Source organism: Cygnus olor, chromosome 8 (assembly GCF_009769625.2).
Source record: "Cygnus olor isolate bCygOlo1 chromosome 8, bCygOlo1.pri.v2, whole genome shotgun sequence".
In the NCBI taxonomy this organism is placed as follows: Eukaryota; Metazoa; Chordata; class Aves; order Anseriformes; family Anatidae; genus Cygnus; species Cygnus olor.
Genome location: NC_049176.1, coordinates 27,422,294 through 27,446,892, shown reverse-complemented (window position 1 = coordinate 27,446,892; position 24,599 = coordinate 27,422,294). Strand labels below are relative to the sequence as shown.

General features: G+C 45.4%; 3 protein-coding genes across 5 annotated transcripts; 2 read left to right on the top strand and 1 right to left on the bottom strand.

Moving 5' to 3' along the window:
* Nucleotides 1–2,299: 2,299 nt before the first annotated feature.
* Nucleotides 2,300–7,233, bottom strand: TCEANC2 (transcription elongation factor A N-terminal and central domain containing 2). The gene is made up of 4 exons (XM_040565004.1): nucleotides 7,080–7,233; nucleotides 6,553–6,694; nucleotides 5,271–5,464; nucleotides 2,300–3,422 (listed from the first exon to the last, which is right to left on the bottom strand). Exons 1-4 carry the CDS (start codon nucleotides 7,179–7,181, stop codon nucleotides 3,234–3,236), a joined length of 627 nt encoding a protein of 208 aa, XP_040420938.1. The 5' UTR covers nucleotides 7,182–7,233; the 3' UTR covers nucleotides 2,300–3,233.
* Nucleotides 7,234–7,289: 56 nt separating this feature from the next.
* TMEM59 (transmembrane protein 59) lies at nucleotides 7,290–15,723 on the top strand. 3 transcript variants are annotated; one of them, XM_040565002.1, is made up of 9 exons: nucleotides 8,512–8,562; nucleotides 9,017–9,065; nucleotides 9,763–9,868; nucleotides 11,947–12,041; nucleotides 12,239–12,391; nucleotides 12,663–12,747; nucleotides 13,074–13,158; nucleotides 13,942–14,050; nucleotides 14,776–15,723. In XM_040565002.1, exons 1-9 carry the CDS (start codon nucleotides 8,513–8,515, stop codon nucleotides 14,929–14,931), a joined length of 888 nt encoding a protein of 295 aa, XP_040420936.1. In that variant the 5' UTR covers nucleotide 8,512; the 3' UTR covers nucleotides 14,932–15,723. The 3 variants fall into 3 exon arrangements, with proteins under 3 accessions (XP_040420934.1, XP_040420935.1, XP_040420936.1); XM_040565000.1 differs by lacking the exons at nucleotides 8,512–8,562; nucleotides 9,017–9,065 and adding an exon at nucleotides 7,290–7,563; XM_040565001.1 differs by lacking the exons at nucleotides 8,512–8,562; nucleotides 9,017–9,065 and adding an exon at nucleotides 7,326–7,563 and having other exon boundaries at nucleotides 13,077–13,158.
* A 3,546-nt stretch (nucleotides 15,724–19,269) lies between these two features.
* Nucleotides 19,270–24,091, top strand: LDLRAD1 (low density lipoprotein receptor class A domain containing 1). The gene is made up of 6 exons (XM_040565039.1): nucleotides 19,270–19,537; nucleotides 19,966–20,020; nucleotides 21,197–21,337; nucleotides 21,663–21,800; nucleotides 21,970–22,098; nucleotides 22,948–24,091. The coding sequence occupies exons 1-6, from the start codon at nucleotides 19,517–19,519 to the stop codon at nucleotides 23,091–23,093; spliced, it is 630 nt and encodes a 209-aa protein (XP_040420973.1). The 5' UTR covers nucleotides 19,270–19,516; the 3' UTR covers nucleotides 23,094–24,091.
* Nucleotides 24,092–24,599: the final 508 nt, after the last annotated feature.

Sequence of the window (24,599 nt, the reverse complement as noted above, 5' to 3'; positions counted from 1 at the left end):
TAAAACTTAGCTGCTGAGTACCGAGGTACTGAGCATCCCCTCATCACACTCAGCATCACTCTTTGAGAAAATAAAGCCCTGTTTTGGCCTATTGCTTTTTCTTCTCAGGTTTTGTCTTTTTCCCCCACCTTCCTTCCTGGTTTTGTCCTTACACCATTTCCTTGTTCTCTGCGTTTCCCCCTGTGCTGCAAGTCTCAAGCCCAGCCCTTGGAGATCTCTTCCAGTTCCTCCAGTCAGTTGTATGCAATGCTCAGCCTGCGAATCTTCATCCCAAATGTTTCTGCTAGCTTCAACATCAGGTGGCGAGAGCTGGACCCAGAGCTATATGCCTAGGTCCCTTAGAAAACAAGTTGTAAAAGTATTAGCCCTTAAATAGAGGAAATTTAGATGTGTTTTCTGGTATGCAGCAACTGCATCCCTGCAGTTAATTCCCAAAAGAAAAATATTTGGTACATACTGAGAATGAGGCCAAAAACTCTTCTCTGCAATGTGTGCTTCAAAGAGCTGAAAGACATCCATCCAAAATAGATCGAGCAACAACAAAATCTCTCTTCCCTGAAGTCTGTTCGGAAAAGAGAGGTATCAGGGACCAGGAGAGGACGTGATAAAGTCACCTGAAAGAGATGGGCCTGGTAGGACTTTGCTTGTACCCAAAACAAAGTCTGATGGCGTAGAAGAGACGGAGCCTGTAGAGCTCTGTCTGTGGAGCAGAAGAGCTCAGGTGCATCTCCAAGTTGTTCCGCGCCGCCTGTGGGCTGGGGAAAGCGCTGTGACTGCACTGTTTGGGCAGCTTGTGAGGTTACAGCAAACGGATGCCAGGCAGGCCTGCTGACAGCTGGTATCTCTGGTGGCTTGCACCACTTCAAAAGCTAACGTGCACAGGCTGAGATGCAATCAGGTTTTGCAAAGAAAGTACTCTAGGCCATGGTGGGCCCTTGCTGATGTCCACATTGACCTTGTTTTTAAATTTTACAGTGCTGTTGCAAATGGTATCCCTTCCACAGGACTGTTTACTAGTAAGGGAGAAAAGCATCCCCATCCCTTCCCACTGTCACAGTGGGCTCCCAGAGCAAACTTGTAAAAACAAAAGTGGATTTTGTTGAGTTGTTCTCAGAAGAACTGTCACTGCTGTAGAGCAGTTCGCTTTCGGACAGCAAGTGCTGGCTGCTGCTACCTGCACGCAGGTTGAGCGGTATGCGTTTGGGTGATTCCTTACTCTCCACTAGATGTGTTTTGCAATCCAGTGCACAGCACAGCATAGATAGGCCAAAGTTCTACTGGTGTACCTGAGCTGTGTGGGAAACTTCTCTGCTCTGGCTTTCACGAGGACCAGCAGTTCCTCATTTCCCACATTTTTGCTTCTCACACGTTACCTAAATATAGAAAACACAGCCCAGCACCAGGAACAGAAAGCTGAAAATAAACACTGCAGGTCATGGCATTGCAGCTCTGGAAGCAAAACCTAAGACACTCATTGATCCTGAAGCCCTTTCATGACAGTCCAAGATACGTGAATTCAATTACAGCTGTGCAGTCTGAGGTTGCTTAAGTGGGAAATGGATCTGATCGCTTGTAAGAAATTGAGGGGTTTCACATCTCTTCCTACAGACTGGTCATCAAGTGTTAGCATCTTTATTGACACGTTATCCCTATAGTCGCCACTCAGGCTGCCAATTTGTGGTGTACTTTCTCCAACATACCTATCGTTGACTTCCTACCAGCGAAATTTCTGCACACCTAGGTTCAGCCAGGGCGCTGGTTTTGAGAAAAGCCAGCTATGAGGATACCTTAACGACACACACAGTAGCAATGGTCTTGCACTGGCCCAAGCAAACAAAACAGGGTTCAGATCTTCTTAAGAGAACCTGCAATTATGTAATAAATTTCAGAGTTCAACATTTAAGGTACGTTTCGGGTGTTTGTTTTTTTTTAACGTTCAGGGAAGAAAAAAGCATTTAGCAGATCCACTTACTGACACCCAGTCCTGTTTAGGATGAAGATGTGAATGCAGACTAATGCACAGCTTTCCCGCTGCATTATTTGTCCTTAAGTGACTCTCTCTTGAGATCAGAGTGCTGACCATGACTGATCAAAGCACACTCCCTTATGGTATACTAGACTTCTCGCCCCTGTTAACTCAGAAAATGGTTTGTGACCAGTCCCTTGTACCAGCACAGAGAACAGAGAGCGCTTTATTGCCTACCAGCAGAGAAAGACTGTGCCTGTCACAGCCTTAATAATAGCACACAGAGAACAAGATGACTTGTGGCACTAAAGAAATCAGAGTAAATACGAAAGGCAAGATTTTCAGTTTTTAATAACTAGAAGAAATTCATACAATAGTTTGCTGCTTAAATTTGTTTACACAATCATTCTGAAACACGTTCTTTTTGGAGGAAAAAAAGCCTTTACACGGAATATTTTCCTTACAACCTAACTGTAATTAGAAAATTCATTTCAAGTTGTTTTTTTTATGATACACTAAAAACAAGCACCAGATTTTAATCATGAGGGAGGTATGGAAGTCTGAGTGAGCTGCTCATTAAGCAGAGGTATTAGATAGCACCTATACCCCAGGGCATTTTGGTTTTCACCCCAGGGTTTCAGAAAATGCCCACCATCGCAGGGTGACTGAGCCTATGGAATGACGGATAGAGAATTACTGAAATTCAGTTTGTATCCAACTGTGGAATGCAGGGGAGATCCCCTGGCTTGGGTAAACAACTAGCTCTTGCCACATCCAGGGTCCAGCTACAGCAGACTTGGCTGATTTATGGTTAACTAGGATTTGCAGTTATCCTCTAGGAATCCCCTCCCATGGAACAATTACCCTGAATTCCCACTATTTCCTATTAGCCCAGCACAAAGCTGTTAAATGTTATTCAAATAATTACACCTGAAGACCCATCTCAGGGATGAAGCCAAACCGAGGCATGACAAACTGACAGAAGTAAGAAACAGGTGAGTCAGCACGGATGGCTTTTTAGCAGGAAAATACACAGCAGAGGAGAAGATACTTTTTGAGCAACAACCCTACGCAGACTTCCACCAACTCCAATTTACAGCACCACTTTCATCATTAGTAGTTCTTGCCTTCAGCAGCCCTGTTAATAGAGCAGTGCCAAGTGAGTCACACCGTCAGCACTTCTGCACGCCCCTTACGACAGAAAGGGTTCCCGGTTCCACGGAGATGCAGGCACATGAAGTTCTCGTTCAGCAGCAAGCACGACACCTCACTTTTTATGGCTCTGTACAAACGCAGGGACAGTGAGCGTGCCAGTCTTGACTTCTGCTCGGATTTCAGGTTTGTGCTTTAATGAGAAGACAAGAGCTCGCACCATTCTGCGATACGGCGTGCTAATGAGACGGGAAGAGAGATGAAAAGCTTCTCGCTCAATATTTTCAGCCAGTGGGTGATCAATCTGAAAACAGCAAAGTATAAAATTAGATCTCTACATTTAATAAGGAGACCGACTGACTGAAATTGGAGTTTGGTGTTTTTCAGTGCTTCTTCGTTAATCAGCACAGATTCGAGGAAATCTACTTCTCATCACAAGTGCAACAGGAAGAACAATTTAATTCCACCCTAGCAATTAAGGAACACAGCAACATGGTCAGTAGCAGGGAACATATTCACATCTCCAGCTGGGTGGCAGCGCTTTGCCATCACGACAGGAAACTAATCCGCAGCTAGCTTTGGGTATCCAGTTGAACTACAATTGTAAGCTACGTTGTACTGTCTCCATTAAGATCACTTTTTGATCTCGCTGATATAAGGCACCTTGGATACTATTTTAAACTCGATTCCAACAGCAACTCTAAGACACGCCAAACACTTGGCAACTCTGCCTGGTGCTATAAAGGGAAATGTGGGCTCTGTGAGTGTGGAAAGAGGTATAATTAAGAACGCAGAAAGGGATTTACTAAATGTTAATTATGTAGTTATTGCTTCAACATGTGCCAAAACCTGTAATTTAGCACAGCTTAGAAAAAAATCCCCTGCCCATCAAGAAATTGTTTTAATTTCACTTCTGCCTTTCGTTACAGGGAATCTCCCATGCTTCACATACAGGAGATTCCAGCATGCCAACCAGTATTCCTCCAAGTCCTTTCCCAACACTTTTATTCTCTTTTTGCTACCCATCATTAAATTGTCCCTCTGCCAGTCTGCACTAGAAGTCCAACCGAATCCATTCAGCCCCCATTCTCCCTCTTTATCCACCTCTCGTGTCCCTGCTTTCCACTTTCCGTACTTCTGTGGCTCCCCCTCCTATCTACGCTGTTCATCGTGCTGATATAAGCTCCCTCTGCAGATATGGTGGTAGCTGCAAGCCAGAAGGGCAGCTTTCCTCATCATAATTTCAGGTGAGTCCTGTTCTGAGGTGATTCTGCCTTGTCCTGCCTTACCCAACACCACTTGTTTGAGGGTGATATCACAGCCTTCATGTCCCATAGGCTCAAACTTTACCAGCAGCCTTATTGCTGTGCGCAGAGCTGCTTTCCAAGAAATAAGCTTGACCCAGCAGCCCAGCAAAAGTGAGCTCCCCACAAAATCATTCTGAGGCATTCCCACAGCAAGTCACCCTTTTGTTCTGCCTCAGTCCAGGTGGATGGGAAGTTGGAGAGGTTGTTCTCATAGACAGCAAACACACAGCTTTGAAACTTGAGTGCTTATCACTTTTCTTGCCATTTAAAGTATAAATGATGAATAAATTAAAAGGATAATTATTACAGAGTTTCATAGACAAGCAAACTAGTCATTAAGCCTCACAGTAAAATCCTGTTTGTTTACTTAAAGATACCAGAGGGATCTGGTATTTATCGCCACTTTATATATTGTCAACCTTGCCTCTATGTTTTCGCAACAGATGTCAATTTACAAATGTTTAATTACTTAAATATGAAACACCCAGAAGGTCCCAGTGTTGTTTTAACTGCTGATAAGTAACAGTAAAAACTTTGTTCTACTAACTTCTTATACAGCCCGGCTGCAGTAGATACACAGATATTCTGTTGGCTGGTTATGTAAATGTGCAATATACACCTCGCTTACAATTAGCACATTTACTTGGTTAATAATAATAATTAAAATAAAATCTACCTTTAAAACAAAGACACTGATAACTGGGGACATGGGGAGAATCACTGAATATAGGCACTCTTGTCCCCACTCTGCCAGCAGGACCAGTTTTATAGAAACTATGACTGAAAAAGGCTTGTCCAGCTTGTTCCTACAACGAATTACCCTTTGAGCCAAAGATTAACACTACCTCTAGATCCAGGGCTTCACAAAGCAGCTTCCGAGCGTTCTTTCTGAAAGCCTCAGTCTTGGGATCACTCCTGACTTCTATTGAGGGCCTGTTTGAATGATTTTTGATGAAAGTTCGCCATTGCGTGTAAACATCTTTGGCAAGGCTGGCCACGTCGTGATCTGAATGTTTGCGCATCTTATTCACGGTGTGACCTGGAAAACAGCAACAGCTCCTTCAGCTTCGGTACGGAGACCAAATACACCAGCCACCAGCCAAGCTGGTGCTCAAGCAGCCAAACACACTTTTAATTCAGGCAGTGTCAGCCAAACAAGCAAAGCATTGATGCAAAGGTAAATATAAAATAACTAGGAATGAAGACTGAAGTTCTCACTCATTGACTCCTGCAAGTGATTTTGCCTGAGCAATTAGCAAGGAACTGAGTTATACAGCTGAAAATTACTTTCCCACAACACCAAGGTGTGGAGACAATTACATATTACAGAAATTTTCTACGCAGATAGTGGATCTGGTGAAAGTATGTAAAATTGGCCAACAAAGAGTACTTTTTTTTTCTTTTAACTGAAATCACATTTAAGGAAGCAGATGTTGCTGCTATAGTGTTTTAACACACAAACATCACGGTGACACAAACAGAATCTTCCCAATCGACACAGGCTTGCCAGTGCAAAGACACTTTCCTTTGAGAGGAGACAAAAGGGATCTTTTTCCAGCGTGGTATTTCTCTCTGACCAGTAGCGCCGTTGGCCAGAAGATGTCACTGTTAGGCTTCTGTGGATCTTGCAGCAGATCCTCTATTCAGAAAGCCCCCCTTGCCTTGGAAAAGGAGATGCAATCCGTGCCTTTCCCCTTACTTCTGAGTTGTCATTTGTCTCATTTGGTTCATTCAGGCTTTTCCTGAGACTTTTTCAGTGCCCCCCTGAACGGGCTGGGCTGCAAGAGCCACAGAAGCCTAACAAGTGGCATCTTCTCACTGGCAAAAAAAAGGCCAGCATGACCGTCTGTCACTCCTGGATATTCTGTGCCATGTATGATCTGCAGACAGGAAAGGCAGGGACCATGCAGTCTCACATCACCCCTCCCCCAAGTCCCACAGAAAGCAGTCAGGTACAAACCTGTGCTATCCGCATGGCGCTGCCCTTCTGCTGGGGATTTCTCTGAGCGAGGGTGCAGTAAAGCATCCTCTTATCTTTAAAAAGCTTGGGGGATGGTCTCTTTTGCACCGACAAGCCAAGCAGACACAACAAAGCCTGACGTTCAGGTGAGATCAGAGAAGATGTACCTATTTTTGTTGAAAGCAACACTTCCTTGGAAGGTATTTTCTTCTTCAGCTCCTCCAAAGCTTCGATCAGATTCTCCTTCGGTTGCCCAGGAAGCTCGAGCATAGACTTCCACCGCTTTATGTCTTCCACGACCACAACCCTCTGCAAATGAGAAAAGCATTTAGGAAAGCCGAATGATCTTACAATAATTAAGGACGTTGGCTTCACCCCAGCTAATGGGGTTGCAATCAGTACGTGAATTATTGATTACGGCATGCAGCAGAGCACGGAATACACCGCGGCACAGTTACGGGTACTCAGGACAGACAGAAGGGACAAGACGCTTGATCTTGTTACGTCAAACTTAGGGGAAGCGGTAGGAAACAGCCGCTAGAAAGGAATATTTTAGAATTTAAGGATACTGCGCTACAAATATCTCAATTGCAAAAGGGGATCCCGGCGTTTCGAGGCGTGTGAGCCGCCGTGGGGGCTGCAGGCCCCCCCCGCCCCCCGTCCCCTCAGGGGCCGCGACCCGCCCGGGACCTGCCCTGAGGGCCTCGAGCGGGGCCTGCCGCAGGGCCGGGGGCTGCGGCCGGGCGCTGCGGGCGCCCTGCGGGGAGCGGGCCCGCCGCACCACGAAGCGCTCCATGCCGCCGCGCTGCCCTCCCGGAAGCCGCCGTGTAGTTCCGCCGCGCGTCAAGCCCCCTTAGGGTGGCCGGGGCCAAGCCGCCGAGAGGACTACATCTCCCAGCAGGCTGCGCGAGGAGGAGGAGGAGGAGGCGGGGATAATCTCGCGAGAGGCCGGCGGGCTGGTCCCGTCGGCGGGGCGGTGAGGGAGGAGGAAGATGGCGGCGCTGCCCCTCAGCCTGCCCCTCGGCCTGCTCCTGCTGCTGGCCGCCGGCCGCCAGGCCCGGGCCGTGCCTGCCGCCGCCGCCGCCGCCTCGTCCGAGGCTTTCGACTCCGTGCTGGGCAACACGGCGTCCTGCCACCGCGCCTGCCAGCTTACCTACTCCCTGCACACCTACCCCAAGGTACGGGCGGGCCCCGCCGTGTGGTGGCAGCGATAAATGTGGGGAAGCCTCGGGGCTCCTCCTGCTCGGCCTCCTGGGGGCTCCGGGGGCTGTGCTGCCGGTGAAATTGGTATGGCGGTGTGAGCAGTGGGGCTCAGCCTTATTTCAGTGTGTTCCCGCTGAAGGCGCGTCCGGCGGGCTCTTGTAAAACAAGAAATATGTGGCACAGTAAGCGCAGAAGGAAATGTGATGAGGAGTTTATGAGCATCAATATATTCGGTTGTTTTATGTCTAAAATAAACAGAATTTTTATGTAGACAGCATGTGCTTAAATGTCCATAATGTGACTTTTTTTTCCTCACAAGCCAGGACAAGAAAAAATGCTTTTTTCAGGTTCTGCGTTCTGTGGGTGTGGGGAGAGGTCCCTCTCTTCTCCTCCTGTTCCTAAAGAGGCAGCTGTCATTCGGCTTAGGCTGCTGCATCTTTTAACTAGAACAGTGCCAAGGACCCCGAGCCAGGATGCCTGGGTGACACTTACATTCTGAAGGATGAAGCAGAACCGATGGCCAGGGAGTAGCCTGGCGGAACCTTCAGCCTGTTCGGATTTCCTTGCACAGAATTTCTTCCGTCTCATGATGAGACAGTGGAATGATATCTAGCGAGAATACAGCTGCCTACTGCAGAGTTCACTGTTGGTTCAAAGGTTCGTGCAGCTCAGAACCGCTGGTGTGAACATGGAAAAGCTGTTACCGTGACCTCATCTCCCCCGTTTTGTTTTTCACTGGCAATATATTGCGTTATCAGCTGCAGCTGTATAGCAATTTTGAGCTCTGAATGAGGGGCGTTCTTACATTGGCTTTGAGACTTCACTTGAGGGCAGCAGGCAAATGAAAGTAGTGATAATATTAGGTAACAGGGCTCTGTTCACTTTCATGTGAAACTAAAATTGGCTTTTTTCACACAGCAGCTGATGCTGGTATCTCCACAGAGGGAAGTAGCAGGGAGTTGTGTGGCGTACAGGTAACACTAGATCTGTGCGTGTCATATGCTTTGGTGCCTCCGTGCAATGATAGGGAGGAGAAGGAGCTAAATCTGGGAAATTAGGACTAAGCATTATCCTAAAATATTTCCAATTAGTCTTTGTTCTGCTTGTCACAAAGCTATCAGTTGAGTAGAAGGAAATTGGTTGCGTTAACGTTGGAGAATAAGTCAATTTTCACTAAGACTTTTTGTGGAAGACTGCCACAGAAATGTTTTTAAAGCTAGCTTTGGTTGGATATCGAATTATAGAATGTGGTTTTGGCACCAGTGTAACTGTTTGAGCCACCCTCCTGTGCTGTTAGAACTGAGTTTTGTTCTGTGTTCCGTTTTCGACTTTTCTGCCGTTGAAGCACATGAACTTGTGCTCTCAAACAATGGCCGGTTTGTTCACAATGGGTTATGCAGTAAGGTGTGGTCTGTTTATTTTCGTTAGGTTAATTCAGAGCCTGTGTACCACCTGCAAAGCAACTGGGAGCAATCATGTGAGTGGCTGTGTAGCTGAGAGCTGGGATGGGTCTGATTCGTGATCTGAAGTAGGAGCGCTCAGGTGGAGGAGGCTGGCTGTAACCCTGCAACGGGAGAGCATCGGTTGTGGGAAGTGCGCATACGTAGTTAACCGTGGTATTGCTACAGAAGACAGTCAGAAGTTAATGTTTTATTTCAACAAATCTGTTGTCCTTCTAACTAGTCTGGTGGATATATTGTAATACGCTGACAAAAAAATCATTTTTTTTGTCCTCACCTGTTGGGTTCCGTACTGAAGTTGCACGATGGAGGACTGTACTCGTTCCATGGTTGAATGTCAGTAAATCTTTTACAGCGGTATGTCTTATTTTTAAAGCCAACACTTTTTCAAAAATGCGTCGTAACTTTGTTGTGAGTTGTAGGACTGGCATTGCAAAATCGGATTTGCTGTTCCAGGTCTGGCTTACCGCAGGATAGAGAGCTCTGTCTGAAATAAATCAATAGCTATGTTACAGCCATAAAGAGCTGTAGCTTGGTTTTATTTCAGGTTATCCAGACTGCCAGCTTAGCTGACTTCTAGGTCCAGTGAAGGGAGGAAGGACGGTGTTCTAGTGTGGGGCTTTTCATAGCGCTTCTAAAAAAAAAAGAAAAAAATTGTTTTTTTGCATTTTTTTCTTGAATGGAGGAATGCAATCTTCTCTTGTGCCTTCCCAGGAAGAGGAACTGTATGCGTGCCAGCGAGGCTGCAGACTGTTTTCCATTTGCCAGTTTGTGGATGATGGCATCGATCTGAATCGAACCAAACTGGAATGCGATTCCGGTAAGAATTTGGTACTCCTTTAACATCTCCTTTAACATCCCGTAGCGTGGAGATGCACGGAGGGAAGAGCAGGAACATCATTAAATTGGTGGGATTTTTTCAGTTGCTTCTTGGTTTTGTTTAACAACTTCTTGAAGGTTATGTATAGAAGATGAGAAGATCTTCTTGGAGGGTTGTATGTTCTCATCAACTTTCTTCTTCCATGATCCATAGTGTTACCGTTTTCCTGAATTTCTTAAATTTAATCAGTTGTAAATAAGTTACAAATATTTAAATTCAGTTTAAAATTTTTGTCATGGAAAGCAAAAAGTGGCTGGAAAAAGAATCCACTCAACACTTTTCCTTTCCTAACTCTGCGCAACATCAGGCCCATGTACAATTCCTAACAAATTTGTTTGTGAAAGTGAATTGTTCAGTTGGAGTAAGAACACAGATCGTAACGTACTGTCTGCTTTGTAACGGGTGGTCTGGGCTAAACCCTCAGGAACAGGTATGTTTTGTTTGAAATAGACCGTTAAATACTTCTGACTAATTGTCTCAGATCCGCGTCAGAGCAAAAATCTCATGGTGAAGGTGAAATATGTATACTACAGGCCAAAAAGTACTATTTTTGTGTAGAACTTATCCAGTAAGGCAGCTGATGAACAGTTTTACTCAGATTAAGTGGGACATAACCACCCAGAGCAGGAAAGCTGGTAGGTCCCCTCTATATTTCAAATATAATTAGGCACCGAGTCAGTGCTCAAAGGAGGCTTTTGTCTTCCCAGTAGCTCATAAAAACCAGAGGGCTGGTGGCTGTCTCAGGGAGCTGATGTAAGGTCTGCAAGTAGAAAGCCTGACGTGCAAAGATGTTAATGTGATACAAAACTGTATTAAATACTCCAGAAATGGGCTAATGCTCGAGTCTGTCATAGACTGTGTATAGCTGTGATACAGCATGTCAGCCTAGTTGTCAAACCATGCAAGAAAGAGTGCCATAAAAAGGGTGATGTAGCAATAAAGCACATGTAGAGGTAATTGAACAGTTGCTTACTTTCTGATTTAACTCTCCTTCCTGAGGCTGTTGTCTTTTGCTGGCTTATGTTCTGTAATCTGTTACTCTGGTTGGTACCCTGACTAATTATTCTGTGCTTGGCAAGATGCATCTTGGCTGAGCTGCTCAGTTCTGTCTTTTGATGTCTCTTTCTGTCTACTAGTTTGGTGGCACTTTCGCCATGGAATTGCTGTTCAGGTGCTGTGAGCTGCGTACTCCAAGGTTTAGCTGCTGAGGCCGTGCTTGTTGCCAGTGTTTTGGCCTTTGGTGGTGCGTGTGTTCCTGTGGGGAAATTCAGAAAGCTACTGTCTGTGTCGCTGCTCGGTTTGAGTCCTTAGTTCAAGCAGTGCTGCGACATTGTCCATCTGAGCTCTAGTATTTTGTGAAAGAGCTGTGCCCGTAGGTTGTCTGCCTGGTTTCTCCGTGTATAAATGGGAATAATTTCAATTTCTTGGTCTTTATGATCTCTGGTGAACAATAACTAGAAGATGCCTATAAAATGAAGAATTGGCTTCATTTTTTGTTTAAAAATAAATAGTAATATTTTCAACACGGTTTTCGAAGGAGAATGCTCCTTTCGTTTTCCTGTGATTCTGCTGTTGGACTTTCCTGGACTTCTGCTGTTACCTCTAAGGGATTTAGTCAACCTAGGCTTCCTCTATTCTTTTAGTTGTCTTTTAGCTCTGTTCGCTGAGGTTACAATATATATATGTATTTCATGTGATCTGTACATGAAAAAATACAGTAGTAGGAAGAGGATCAATGAAAAGTTGCAACCCTGAGTTTGTCCAGAATAACATTTCTGATCAGCTGCTCTGACTGCGTTCGGTTTTCAGATATGTCGTGTGTGTCAGCTCTGGTTCCATAACCTTCGTTAGACCTCACAGCAAACGCTAACCGTGGAATGATTGCCACGTCTTTCCCTACAGAAAGGATTGTCAGTCTTTTAACTGCTGCTTTGTTTCTGATCCAACTTATGCTGAAAATGTTTTCTTAACTAAAATGCAGAATTTATCTTCTCATTTGGGGAACTTCTTCCTTGCAGCTTGTACCGAGGCATACTCCCAATCTGATGAACAATATGCTTGCCATCTTGGATGCCAGAACCAATTGCCATTTGCTGAGTTAAGGCAAGAGCAAGTAAGTAGATGACATGTTTTTCAAATACCACCTACTTGTTTTCTGTTCGGCATGTCTTCTCTTTTTTAAACTTCTTCAAACGGAAGACAGATCTTCCTAAGGACTGAAATACTGACATGGGGCTGGGGGTGAGCATGAACATGACTTCTGGCCTTTTCATACAAAAACAAACGGAAAACCGGCTGATGTATTTGCAGTTAATGTCCCTGATGCCAAGAATTCATCTCCTCTTTCCTCTGACACTGGTGAGATCATTCTGGAGTGACATGATGGACTCAGCTCAGAGCTTCATAACATCCTCGTGGACTTTCTACCTTCAAGCAGATGATGGAAAAATTGTCATATTCCAGGTGCTTGTCTTTTTTTCATTAGGATTAAGGTGTCCTAGCTACTAAAAATATAATTCCGCTCCTTCCAGTCTTAGGAAAAAAAAACGGAGTACTGTCAGAAGTGTTTAGTTCGCAATAGTATTTTGCCACCTTTAGTGCTGGTAAAAGGAAAAAAAAAAAAGTGAATGGTGTATGTCTTAAGGTTAACTTCCCTAATAATTTTGAAAATGTGTATGATTAAGATTAATGGGAGCTTGCTAGCAGGATCTCCTAACCCCTGATTTTGTTTTAGTCAAAGCCAGAAGTACAGTATGTTCCACAACTCGAACAGGAAACTGGAGACGCAAGAGGATCCTTATCGCTGAGTAAAACAGCCGGTAAGTTGTTCCTTGTGATTTGGAAGAGCAAATGCAAATGTTCCATGTCATGCAAAGAGAGGAGAAAAAAAAAAAAAAAAAGAAATTGCAGGTGGCACATGAAAGCAAATTTTTAGAAAGCTAAAATATAATTGGGACGTATACTGCACTATGCACCCTTAGCAAAGTCTGTGGTAGAAACCAGACTGCTGGAAATAGAAACATGCAAGCTAGGGCCATTTTAAAAGCTTCCTTTTATGTTCTCTGCATCAACAAACTGTATAAAGTTTGGGGCTTCTCCTACTTCTATTGCTTTTCTGACAGCTGTTTCTGCTGATCTGTTTCAGCAGACCTACGCCCAGGAAGTTCGCAGATGTACCGAGGGCTCTTTGAAGAGCACGGAAGCGACAGCCTTTTCAAGTGTCTTTCCATGTATGTATGTCATGTACCATACCTCGTACGGAGCGTAGTGGTGGCTCCTACCTGTGCGTGGTGGCACTGCTGCAGTGTCTCAGCGCTGCGAGTCCGTTAGCTTCAGGATGCCCAGCAGTTAAATTTGTGTATCTGACCTTCTGTTATCGCTACCTTCTGTGCTAGCCCAATGTTATTTGTGAGCTAGTCTGCCAACTTTGATCCTCTTTCACATTTCGGTTGATCAGAACGTTGATGATTTCCTATGCTTTGAGTGTGGAACATAATGCTGACTGTTTCCTAAACTTTTTTTTTTGAGTATGTTCTGCAAACTGCTTAATCAGTTCTGTGTTTTGCCTGTTCTTTACCTCTGATAATGTTTTAGGGCAAAGCATTTTTATTTTGTTTTGGGATTTTCTGATATGAAAGACACTGTTGTGTCTCACGTCTAGGCTGAAAATGCCCACTGTATCTTTAAGCTTTGCTGAAGATCAGTGTGTTGGTTCTTTCTTCCCTTACTCACTGATGACTTTTTCCTTTAAAGTGTAGATACGAAGGATCAGTGAACTGCACCTGTTGAAATTGTGAGCGGGAGGATGCTTAGGGCCCAGTAAACAGAATCCAACAAGTCTCAGTGTCTTTCAAGTCAGATACTAAATAGGTGTTGGAGGCTAAACTGTATACCCAGAAGTCTGAAGGAGACTAGTGAATCCACAGGACATACGGTCAAAATTGAGCAGAACTTTTTAGGTCCATACTTTGATATTCAATATATCAAATCTAGTAACTTTGTTTTCATTACAGAAATTCCAGTTGGATTTTAACCACTACGCTTGTCCTGTCAGTGTTGGTGCTGCTCTGGATTTGTTGTGCAACAGTAGCTACAGCTGTGGAGCAGTACGTTCCATCTGAGGTAACCCTACCTTATAATGTAAAATACTTTGAATTTATTCATGATATTGCTTTTATGTTACAGCTTTCTACAGGCCGATAAACACATATGGGGGAGGGGTCAGTTGGAAGAAGTTCATTTTGCAAATGTGGTTAGCAAACAGATTTTATTGTTTATATGATGATTTTATATCTGAACAATTTTTGCTCACTCCTGTGGCCAATAGATGCTTTGAGCCTTACTCAGTAGGACCGGGTGCGATGTCTTTTGGCTTGTAGCCCTGCCCTCTTAACTTTTAGGTTGCTTTTAACTGGAAAGCAGCCTCTGTTTGTTTCTCTGCTGAGGGTTGGATGGTGTGGGTGGAACCCAGTATGGCTGTTGTTCAGGAGGATCACCAGCGAGAACAGAAGTCACCACAGAGTCTGATCAGAGGGGAACCAACTGAGCTAGTGTGCCTAGTGCCCAGAGAGATAACTGTGCTTCTGAAATAAGCAAGACTTGCAGTATTTGCAAACTGAAGAGGCTGGTACGCAAGCACTACATCCGCTATTATTCTGGCAGATTTAATACATTTATTTGCCCTCAAATATAGTTTGTCATGAATTTCAGCTGATGCAGAGAGTCTGGGCTAACTTGTGTTGAAGGGCTGCAGATATCAAAACCAAGAATGTAGTTGCATAACGAAATGCATTTTATTCACAGTATCAAGAGCCTTTGTCTAAAAGTAATCTGTTTAAATATTTCAGAAGCTGAGCATCTACGGAGATCTGGAATACATGAATGAACAAAAACTGAGCAGATATCCATCCTCTGCACTTGTTGTGGTTAGATGCAAGACCGAGGAACATGAAGAAGCAGGACCTCTTCCTACAAAAGTTAATCTGGCTCAATCAGCAATTTAAATAAGCCTCCATTGGAATGAACAGACTAATTCTGACAGTGCTAGAAACTCCTGATTGTTTGTGGTGGTTCTTCAGATAAGAAGTTTAGCAGCCAGTCTTTAAATGCAAATAAAGTTACAGAATCAACAAATGTCATGGGATTTTGTTTTCAGGTAGTAGTGAAGAAGATTCAGACACCTTGAATTTGTTTCCAGACATGATCACTTTCCACTGGTGTTTGCTATGTGTCTTGCTTACAAAAGCTGTAAGCATGCTTTCCATACTTCTGCCATGACACTTTCAAACTTATTTGTGTGTTCTAGGATGTAACGTGTACATTCAGAGTTAGCTTTGTAAAGGTATAAGAAATTTTAAGTAGGCAGAAGATGCCTTTTTAGTGTTGCACTTTCTGTTGTAGTTAAGAGAAAATATTATAAAATTATCTGCTGATTTTTTTTGTACTTGTTAATGTCCATGCACAAACAACCCTTTCTGCAAAAATAAATATATTTTTTCTACAGTGTGGCAATATCCACGATGGAAAGCATTTGTGAGGTACTATAGGCTAGAACTCAGTTTGTGAAAGATGGAAACTGCTAAAACTTGTGGACATACCCTTTCACACACAACACGTGGTCAATTATTTTGTCAAACTTTATCCTTTATGTCTTAAATTGCTTGTAAAGTTAGAGCCTGTGTTTTCTGAAGAAAATCTGCTTTCCACTCTTGATTAACTACTCTAGTCTTGTAACTTCATTTACAGAAACAAGTTGATTCCTGAGAAATGAGAACAGACAAATAAAAATGACTGTATAGAAAATGTTGCCTACATAGCTTTTTGCTACGGTTGATTATTGACTACAGTATGTTCAGCACGAAAGCCTGTCTGTAGCATTCCTCTCATGGGCAGGGTGACCTGATCTTGCGATGTGATTCACTAACACGACAACTAACAGTGTCCCTCATGTTTCTAATACATTTTAGCTGTTTTTTTCTTTGAGATTACTATCGCTAGCTCCCTTAGTATTCACAATTCGTGGATGTGTGATTTGTTTAAAGGTCTGTTTGTAAGTATCTGAGAACTGGCTAGAACGCATGGTCTCCCACTCAGTGTTTTGTTGATTATACAGAACTCCTGTAAAGGTTTAAAAGCAGAAACAAAATTTCTCCAGGTTCTGAATTTGGTGGAAATGGTTGATATTCTGGAGAATACAATATATTGTTCCCTTTCTGTTACAACCGGTTCAATAGCCATGCCTGATCTGGCTGTGATGCTGATGGTTGTGTAACTGCAGATGATGCAGCCTTGCAGGGGCCATTAAGCAGGAATGTGCATTGTTGCCTATACAGCGCTGCTGGAAACCACTGCCTAGATGCATTTAAGCAGATTTTCCCTCAATGAGGCTTAAGAGCACTGAGAGGTTTGTTTTAAGCAGGCTTGTATCAACGTACAGAAATTGTAAGCTGAAGTTTTAAATTACTGGTACCTCTCGATGTTAAATTTTCTTCCGTGAGCAGTGTTGTGGCCCAGAAATCTGAGTGTCAGCAGCCATCGGCGTGTACCTGTGTGTGGGTGGCATTAATGCAAAGGCCTCAGACTTGACTGTCGTGAAAATCAGTTGCGATGTTTTCAGAACACTGTTACTTGCCTAACAGCGGTGGGAAATCCCTTTCTGCTGTAGTACTTCAGTTGAGACCTGCATTTCTGCTCACGTAGTGCAAACCTCAGTACGCAGCCCTGCTCCAGTACAGAATGGCATTGTTCTGCGTCTGGCGCTATCAGATGTGATGTATGCGAACGGGTGTTCAGAAATCTGTACGTATGGGCTCAGTGATTGCCCGTATTCTTAGCACTACATTGTTCTGGATTGCCTTTCCAGAAGAGACTTTAGCAATCCCATTTTTTGTAACTGAATAAGTAATGTGTAGATGTTTGAGTCTGTTACAGTATTTTACTTTCCTGTTACATGTAGTTGCAGAGCGAGTGTTACAGCTTCACGAAAACACGGCTATTGGCCTGTTTTAAATGTGTACAGTACGGCCTCTGTTATGTTGACTTGATTTCATGAATGTGAAACTTTCCTTTCTGTTTCAAAATGTCTGACTTTATTGCTTACATTCCTAGGTTTGAGTTAAACAACTTCTGCTTTTATTTGGCATTGTATCTGCCTATGCATCTACAACAAAGGGAGAAAACTACAAATGGATCAAATAAAGTTTTATGTGTTTTGTCTCTTGTTCACTGTTTAATAACGACACCTCAGCTAAGTAATGTGTGCAGCGAAGCCGGTGATTCAGTTAGGTCACAGGAAACTGTGTGCCTGTAGCAATCTGTCACTTGGCACTACTGTTTCCAAAGTAAGCCAGAGCCTAAAGAACTTGTTAAGCGCTGTGCTTGTAAGCTCATGTCAAAGCAGCTTTCTTTAGTAAAATTGGATACTGCCTAGGCTGCGAGAATTGAACTTGTTTCTCAAGATTTCTAGTTTAAGTGGAGTATTTAACCTATCTTGGCATTTGACTTTGCAAAATGGCTTCTCCTACTTATTTTTTTTGAAACATTTAACTTCCTGACATCTTCATTTTCAGAGGCTGCAATTTGCATTTGATCTCTGCCCAAGACCACCATTTAAATGAAGGGCCTTAAATTATTGAAATTGCAGAAGGAAAGCATTTTATATTCTCTTTAGGCATGCGTTCGATTGAACTTGCACCAGATTTTAAATAGAGTCATCCTGACATCAGTAAGGCATCTCTCAAGCGTGTGCGATTCACCACTGGCAGAAGCAGCCATGGCACTTCTGTGTGAGTTTTAGGGTTTTTGTTTTGGGTGATAGAATTAGCGAAGGTCTCATATGTCTCACATCATTTTCAATATACCCATCTTTATTTCCTTTTCAATACTCTGATCTTTGGCAAGTATTTTGCGCTTCAGAAGGCTTGCTTGTGTGTGTTACCTCTTTCTCATCAAGTCTTTCTTTTCGGGGGGGGGGGGAGGGGGCTAGTGGTCTGATGTGGTGTAACTGATCTGAAACCAACTACCTGCTTGGTTACAGCTGAGCTTGATAATCTTGCTGTAGCAAACAGCGGTAGACGACAGTTCTTATGGACATTTGTCTCTAAGAATTGTTTTACTCCACATATTAAATGTTTTTGTTAAGGATTGGTTTGTGGGATGTGCATATAGTCTGCTTGACCTGGTACGTGGGACTCTTACCAAGCTCACTATCACCTAAAACTTTTTGAAGGTTCAAAATGCTCATTCTTTAGCAAGTCTGATTAGAAACTTAAACATCCCCTTTAAAAAGCAGAAGATCTGGAATTTGATACACAGGTTTTAACCCTTAGTCTCATTCTTCCATGGTGTGGTGAGTGCCTAGAGTCACGGACTGTGCTAGTCGGGGTTTGGTGTTCTCACCCCAAATTCCTCTCCAACCAGGAGAGCTTTCTGGCACAAAGTTTAACCATGATACGTTTCTGGGAGAAGCTTCTGCTTTGGACAAACAGGTGTTGCTGTGCTGAAGGAGGAAGGCTGTATTTAACTCGGGCTGGTCTGCGAGCAGGTGAGTGCAGGGCTGGCACGTGCTGTTGCCAAGAAGCCAATAACTCAAGGCAATCACGAGTGAGTTGTGTGCTTGGGGAGGGAGAGGGAAGTAGCAATAGTCATTACTCTGTTATCGGGCATTATTTGTTGTTTTGCATCAATTCACTTGGTGAAACTCTCTTGGGGACAGCTTTTAGGCAATGCAGCTGCCAACTTCTCCAAGCCCTGGTTAACTAGTTCTTAGGAGGGAGAATCCTGCGGGGTGGAAACAATTTGGAGGTGCTTGAGTTCTGCGGACCCTCCTGCAAGCAAGAGGAATGTGGACTCACAGCATTTTGTCCTCGAAATCGCAAATCCACTCTGCGTGCGGTGTTGAAGCCTGCAGCCAGTTCAGAAGCTGCAATCTATTTCATGCAAAGGTTTGCTGTAGGCCTGAAAATTTCTGTACATGAATAAAAGAGGACCCAGGAGGATTTGCTCTGCCTGTGCTCATGGCCCAAGCGAGGAAGCTGTTCCAGGTGGCTGTATCCTGCACAGCTCTGCCGAGACCTGATAGTCTTTCAGGAGTCTGGGCTAATGCCAGGGGCCAGTGTGTCAGCTTTGTTTTAGGAAAGAGGTGGGGAAAAGAATTTTGGGTGAAGGTGATCCGACTCCCTTTCCTCAGGCCTTTTCAACTCCTGTCCTCTGGTTCCTGGCTGGCACCAAGGTAAATGGAAGCTGCGTCAGCTGGGGGGTGAGCGTTCGTCTTGTACGCGTGTCAGAAGCAGCAGTGGGGTTGTTGGCATCAGAAGTCTCTGTGTCCTTTATCAGCTGGGAGGAATGAGAAGCAAGCTGCAAACCCTGCTTCTGACCAGAGCAAGTGCTCAGCCTGTCTTCCCTGGCCTCTGCTGCACGCGTGCCCAGGCAGCACTGCGCTCCTTGCTTTCCTTCCTCTGTTGCATTTTGTATCCTGGTAACATCGCTCACGTTAGAGCCAGTGTACGCTGGTAACATGGCTGAGTTTTGGGGTGCAGAGAGGTCCCTGTGGTCCGCTGAGCTGTTGTGAAGACACTAGCTCCAGGAGGAATGAACAAAACTCACCCCCAGGTATGGCCCTGCACTCTGGAAAAATCTGATGTGCGACTGCTTCCTAAAATACACTTGTTCTCGATAACGTTGTTTGTCTAACTTCTCTATCAGTGGCTTCCGAGTTTCCTAGTCATGTCTACTTTACCTGCTTTGATACAAAAGGGTATCAAGTCCAGCACTTGATATCAATACTTCTCTATTGTGTTAGCGCTTGATGTACAAATGGGAAACGGAGATTTGAAAGGTAATCTGACCGCTTTGTGAGCCAAATCTGGGTCAGGTTTCCACTGAGGCAATTTTTGTTTGTATGTAAAATATTTATTGCCATGTCTATCCATATTTACATATTAATTCCTGGGTAAGATGGTAGAAGAACTAGAAAAGCATATGTTGCATGGTTATCATGTGCCACTTCTGTAAGCAGTGTTTTGTTCCTTTACTTCTAGAGGAATGGTGATGTAGCTCCTTTTGATCCAGCAAAGTCCTTCTCTGAAGAAAGAGGTAATGAATGTAATGCCAAGCTTAACATTTTTGTTATTGAACTGTAAATCAACTGAAACTATCTAGGCAATGTAAAATACAGGCAGTATTTATGATCTGTTGAGACTGATATTTTTCCCCCCTCTGTAGTGAAACATCCAGACTATAAAATTAATAGACTTCAGCTGCTTTTTGTTGGCCTGGTGTTGGCAATCTTATGGTACAGTAACATGATATGTAATATTCCTCTGTTGCAGATGAGGCTTATAACTATTTCTGTAGGCTTTCTTTTCTTAAGCTTCAGCAAATTTTGTCCACATTAAGAAAGAGAAGGTGAGATCACATACAATCAACCGTAAACCTGCAGATTGGCTTGAAACAGCATTTCCTCACTGCCTTTATTTTATACTCGTGTCTGTTCGGTCAAAGGCATTGTCTTGTAGACACAGGCACCCTGTAATTCACCACTTATCCTTTAAACTGAGATGTCCTGCCTTTGATTCCTGCTCATGCCTGATGGAGGCGTTGGTTACTGCAGCCTGGATCCCTTTGTGGCTGAGCAAGGGGTGTGTCTTTGCCTTCGTACAACACACAGCAATTGAGTGAGTGTGAGGCACAGCTAAGAAATCCTAACTTTTTCATCAAGGCTCTTTATGTTCAGAAACACCAAAATCCAGTTAGTCACGCAGGGTTGTCTTAAGTGAACACTTACGCAAGCATGTGTGTTTCTCAGATGACCACGTTCATTTTTTCCTGTCTGTCTGGGAATACAGAGGAATCTGAGAAAAGTTACCGCTGGGTTTAGACGCACAGCACCGGCGTTGCCAAGGTTGAGGCAGCTGGTCAGCTTGTACGTGTGCTGCTCTGTGTTGCAATGGCTGTGGTTTTGGCCTTTAACTTCCTGATTTTGCTTGATTTATGTCGGTAACCTTCTGAAGGCTGGGCTCCCTGGAAGGCTGCAGCCTGTTGTATCCTGCAATGTCTTTGGGGAGGGAAAGGGGCTGCTTGTCGGCCAGTTCTCACCATTTCGAGCTGATAATTCACCCTTGGGTGATGGAAATGCCTGAGCCCAGGTATTAAAACTCAACTGCTGATGTGGCAGAGGAGAGTCTCACCCATACCTCAGCAGCTCCCCACCAGCCCAGGAGCCCCCCTGGCTCCCCCAGCCCCTCACCTCTCTCCTTTGCCTCCCGACAGGCTGCTGCCGGCCGCATGGGGCCTGCCTGTGCTGCCCGCCGAGGTGTGTCTGTGTCACCGTGCTGGTGCTGCTCCTCTTGGCTGCCACGGCGGCCATCGTGGGCCTGGCAGTGGCGCTGGGGCTCCCACCACACTCCCCAGGTCAGTCCCATGAGTGTCGTCATTGGCCCCATGGCGGAGGTGGAAAGCGGTGCTGAGGGGAACGGTGGTGGGGAGAAGGAAAGGGGCTGAGAGGGGTGGCCGTGAGCTGTTCCTTGGCTGTGGAAACTCCGGGTGGCACAATTTCAAGCTGCTGGCACCCACCATGAGGACACTGGAGATTGGTTCTGGGCCCTGGTTATTTCCAGATGACAAATAAATTTCTGAATTCCCCCATTTGATTCTGAAATCTTCTCCTTGATTTGCTCCCCATACCATCTGTGAGCATGAGACTGTCAGAAAATATCGTCTCTTGCTTGCCCTTCAGCGAACCGCCTCTGTGCAGCCTCCAATAACCGGACAGGCTTCTTGTGTGACGACAGAGTGACTTGCATCCCAGCCAGCCAGGTCTGTGATGGAACCACCAACTGCAGAGACGGAGAGGATGAGCAGGAGGAACTCTGTGGTGAGCAGTTTTGTTGAGATCTTCCTACCCTGCTCTTCCTGCTGTGCTCTGAAGACCTGTCTCACCAACTGGGCAATAAATTAACCACTTCGTTAGCTGCCTGTCCCTGTTTCAGCAGGCACAGCTGTGCCCCAAGAGCTCAGCACGGGCTCTGTCTCTGCCCTTGCAGGCGACCTGCCCCGCAGCCTCCCGGCCTACCTGGTTTTCCGCTGCGGTAACCCTGCACACTGGGTCTATGCTGACAAGAGATGCAATGGGATGAACGACTGCGGGGACTGTTCCGACGAGATGGGGAGCTGTAAGTCTGCCTTCTGGCTACTGTTAGCAAAGGGCCTGGTCTGATGATAGATCGAAGAGGTTTTACAGGAGTGGTGCTTACTGCTGCTGCTGGGAACGCTTGGAGGCTTTTGTCCTCCTCTGAGACACAAAATGGCTGGGCTAGGTCATGAGAACCACGTGGGTTCCCTCACGTCAGCTGCCAAAGACCAGAGGCAGCCAAGAGGGGAGAGACTCCATGCTTTGAAGGCCTTTTCCAGCCTGAATGGTTCTATGGCTCTATGGACATGGCACTAAAGGACACAGTGTAGTGATGGGACTTGGTAGGTCAGGTTGATGGTTGGAGTTGACAGTCTTTAAGGTCTTTCCCAACCTAAATGATTTGATGATTCTTTGCTCCAGCCCCAAAAGTTGTTCCTTCACTGTGACTTGCTGAGCATGGAGCAGTTCCATCTTGATGCATAGCTGTAGGCAGTAGCAATCATTCAAAACTGGCCTTTGGTCATTGGTCAGGAGTCAGGTATGTCCCGAAGACCAAGGGGGACTGAGTGTGCCTCTGTGACCTAAATCCACCTCTGCTCAAAAATGAGCAGCAGCTTTCTTCCTAAATCACCCCTGAGGTTTTGAACCTCCAGTGAGACCTGTCTGCAACACCAGCTTTGTCTAGGGTAGCCTGCTAAACAAGTGAATTACAGCTGGCCGTTCCTCTCAGGATGGCATCTCTGCCATGAAGGTCATAAAAATGTCTCTTTGGTGGGTTCACAGACTCGGGGTCATCACTGGTGGCTTTTCAGTAGCTGCCAGCATTAGGAAGGAGGCTCCTGGTGAGAGCAGCAGCAGCATTTCTGTTCCTGGTTTCTCACCCCCACAGTGGCCACCTGCCCTCCGTGCGGGTCAGCGTGGTGGAGCTGCAGCCCCGTGTTCTACGAGTACTGCGCCTGCGTGCCCAGGTCGCTGTGCCGCGACGGCATCCAGCATTGCACTAGCTGGTCCGACGAGTACCTCTGCACACCGTGAAGCCTCAGCACCAGGAAATGCTGGACGTGGCGGGGTGCTTCCTGCACTGTCACCTCCCATGCTGCTGTCCTCCTGCTCTGGAAGCTCTGGCCTGAGCAGCCCCGGTCAGCAGCGTGAGGGGACAGGAGCGCCGTGCTTCTAGCTTGTGGCCACCGTCTGTGGGACACTTTCATGGGTCCTCCTGAGCACTTCCCTCTGACACATCTTCACGTTCCTGATGTCCGTGGGCAGGAGAAGGTGGTGTCGGTGTGTAAAGCACGTCTGCGGGTTGTTTCGGCAGCTGCTTTGAAGGCTCTGTGCTGACGCAGCTGGGATGCTTCCTGTGGGGCCTGGTGTTGGGGTGACACGTCTGGGGAGCCACCATCCGGGCCACCTCCTGCGCTGCGTTCAAACCATGAAGGTCAGGGTGGAGAGAGTAATGGTGAGGGAACTGCAGTGGATATGTTGGGGTTTGTGGGGAAAAATCAGTGTTCCTGTGGCGGTGTAGCTGTCCTTCCAACCAGCCTGGGCACTCGTGGGGGACCAGGGCACATGCAAAGTGTGTTTGCCTTGGGGCTGTGTGGTTTTGGAGTGGCAGCTCCACAAGCAGCCACGGGGCTGGGATGCATTGCACTGCGTTCGGTTAGCAAGGAATAAAGGTGTGTGGAGGGATCCATGGCAGCCTTGGAGTTGGGCAGAAGAAAACCAAGAGCTGCAGCCACTGCTGGGAGGCTGCGGGATGACTCGGGATCTGCTCGCTGCTCGGTTCGCTCCTTTGCCAGCCAGGCCTTCAAAGCAGGCCGCAGGATAGCGATGTGGATGTGCCATTGAAATTTAAGAAAGCTGTGTTCTTTCTCTGCTCCTTTGGAAAAAAAAATCTCATCTGTGTCTAAAACATTGAATCTGAGGAAAACACGTATTTACTGTGAGTGTTCCTACTGTTCTAGGCCCAAAATAAACATCAGGCACTGTTCTCCCCACCACCATCCCAGGTCACATATCTTTAAAAATAAAACCCAGTCCACTCTTTTCCTCTCTCCTATGATCTGTAACTCAGCATCTCTCCATGGCTGGTATAAATGGTGAATGTTTGTTCTAATTTGTAGCTGGGATACAGCCATAGATCTGACAGATCTTTTAAAAATAGCTTCGCTGTGTTCTGACTCATGCTTTACCTAGAATGAGATGGCAAAATTCTGCATAATGGAACAGGTACCATGGAAATTTTTAGAGCTGTATTTAACAACCCCTCCTTTTCCATGCCAGGCTAGGACGGATGCCTTGCTTTTGCCATGTCTGTAAAGCATCACCTCAGTGCTACAGCTCAGAGGAGTGACTGAGAGTTTTTTTAGATAAACATTTCTCACTTTCAAGCTTCCAGCCTCAGTCAGAACATGAAATAGAGATGCACTTTTTTACTAGAAAATCACAGGCATCTAACATTTCAACGGGACTGATTTGGGGTTGGTAAATCCTGGTTTGTTGTAGTTGCTGTGCTCCTCTTATTACCCCAAAGCATTTCCAGGG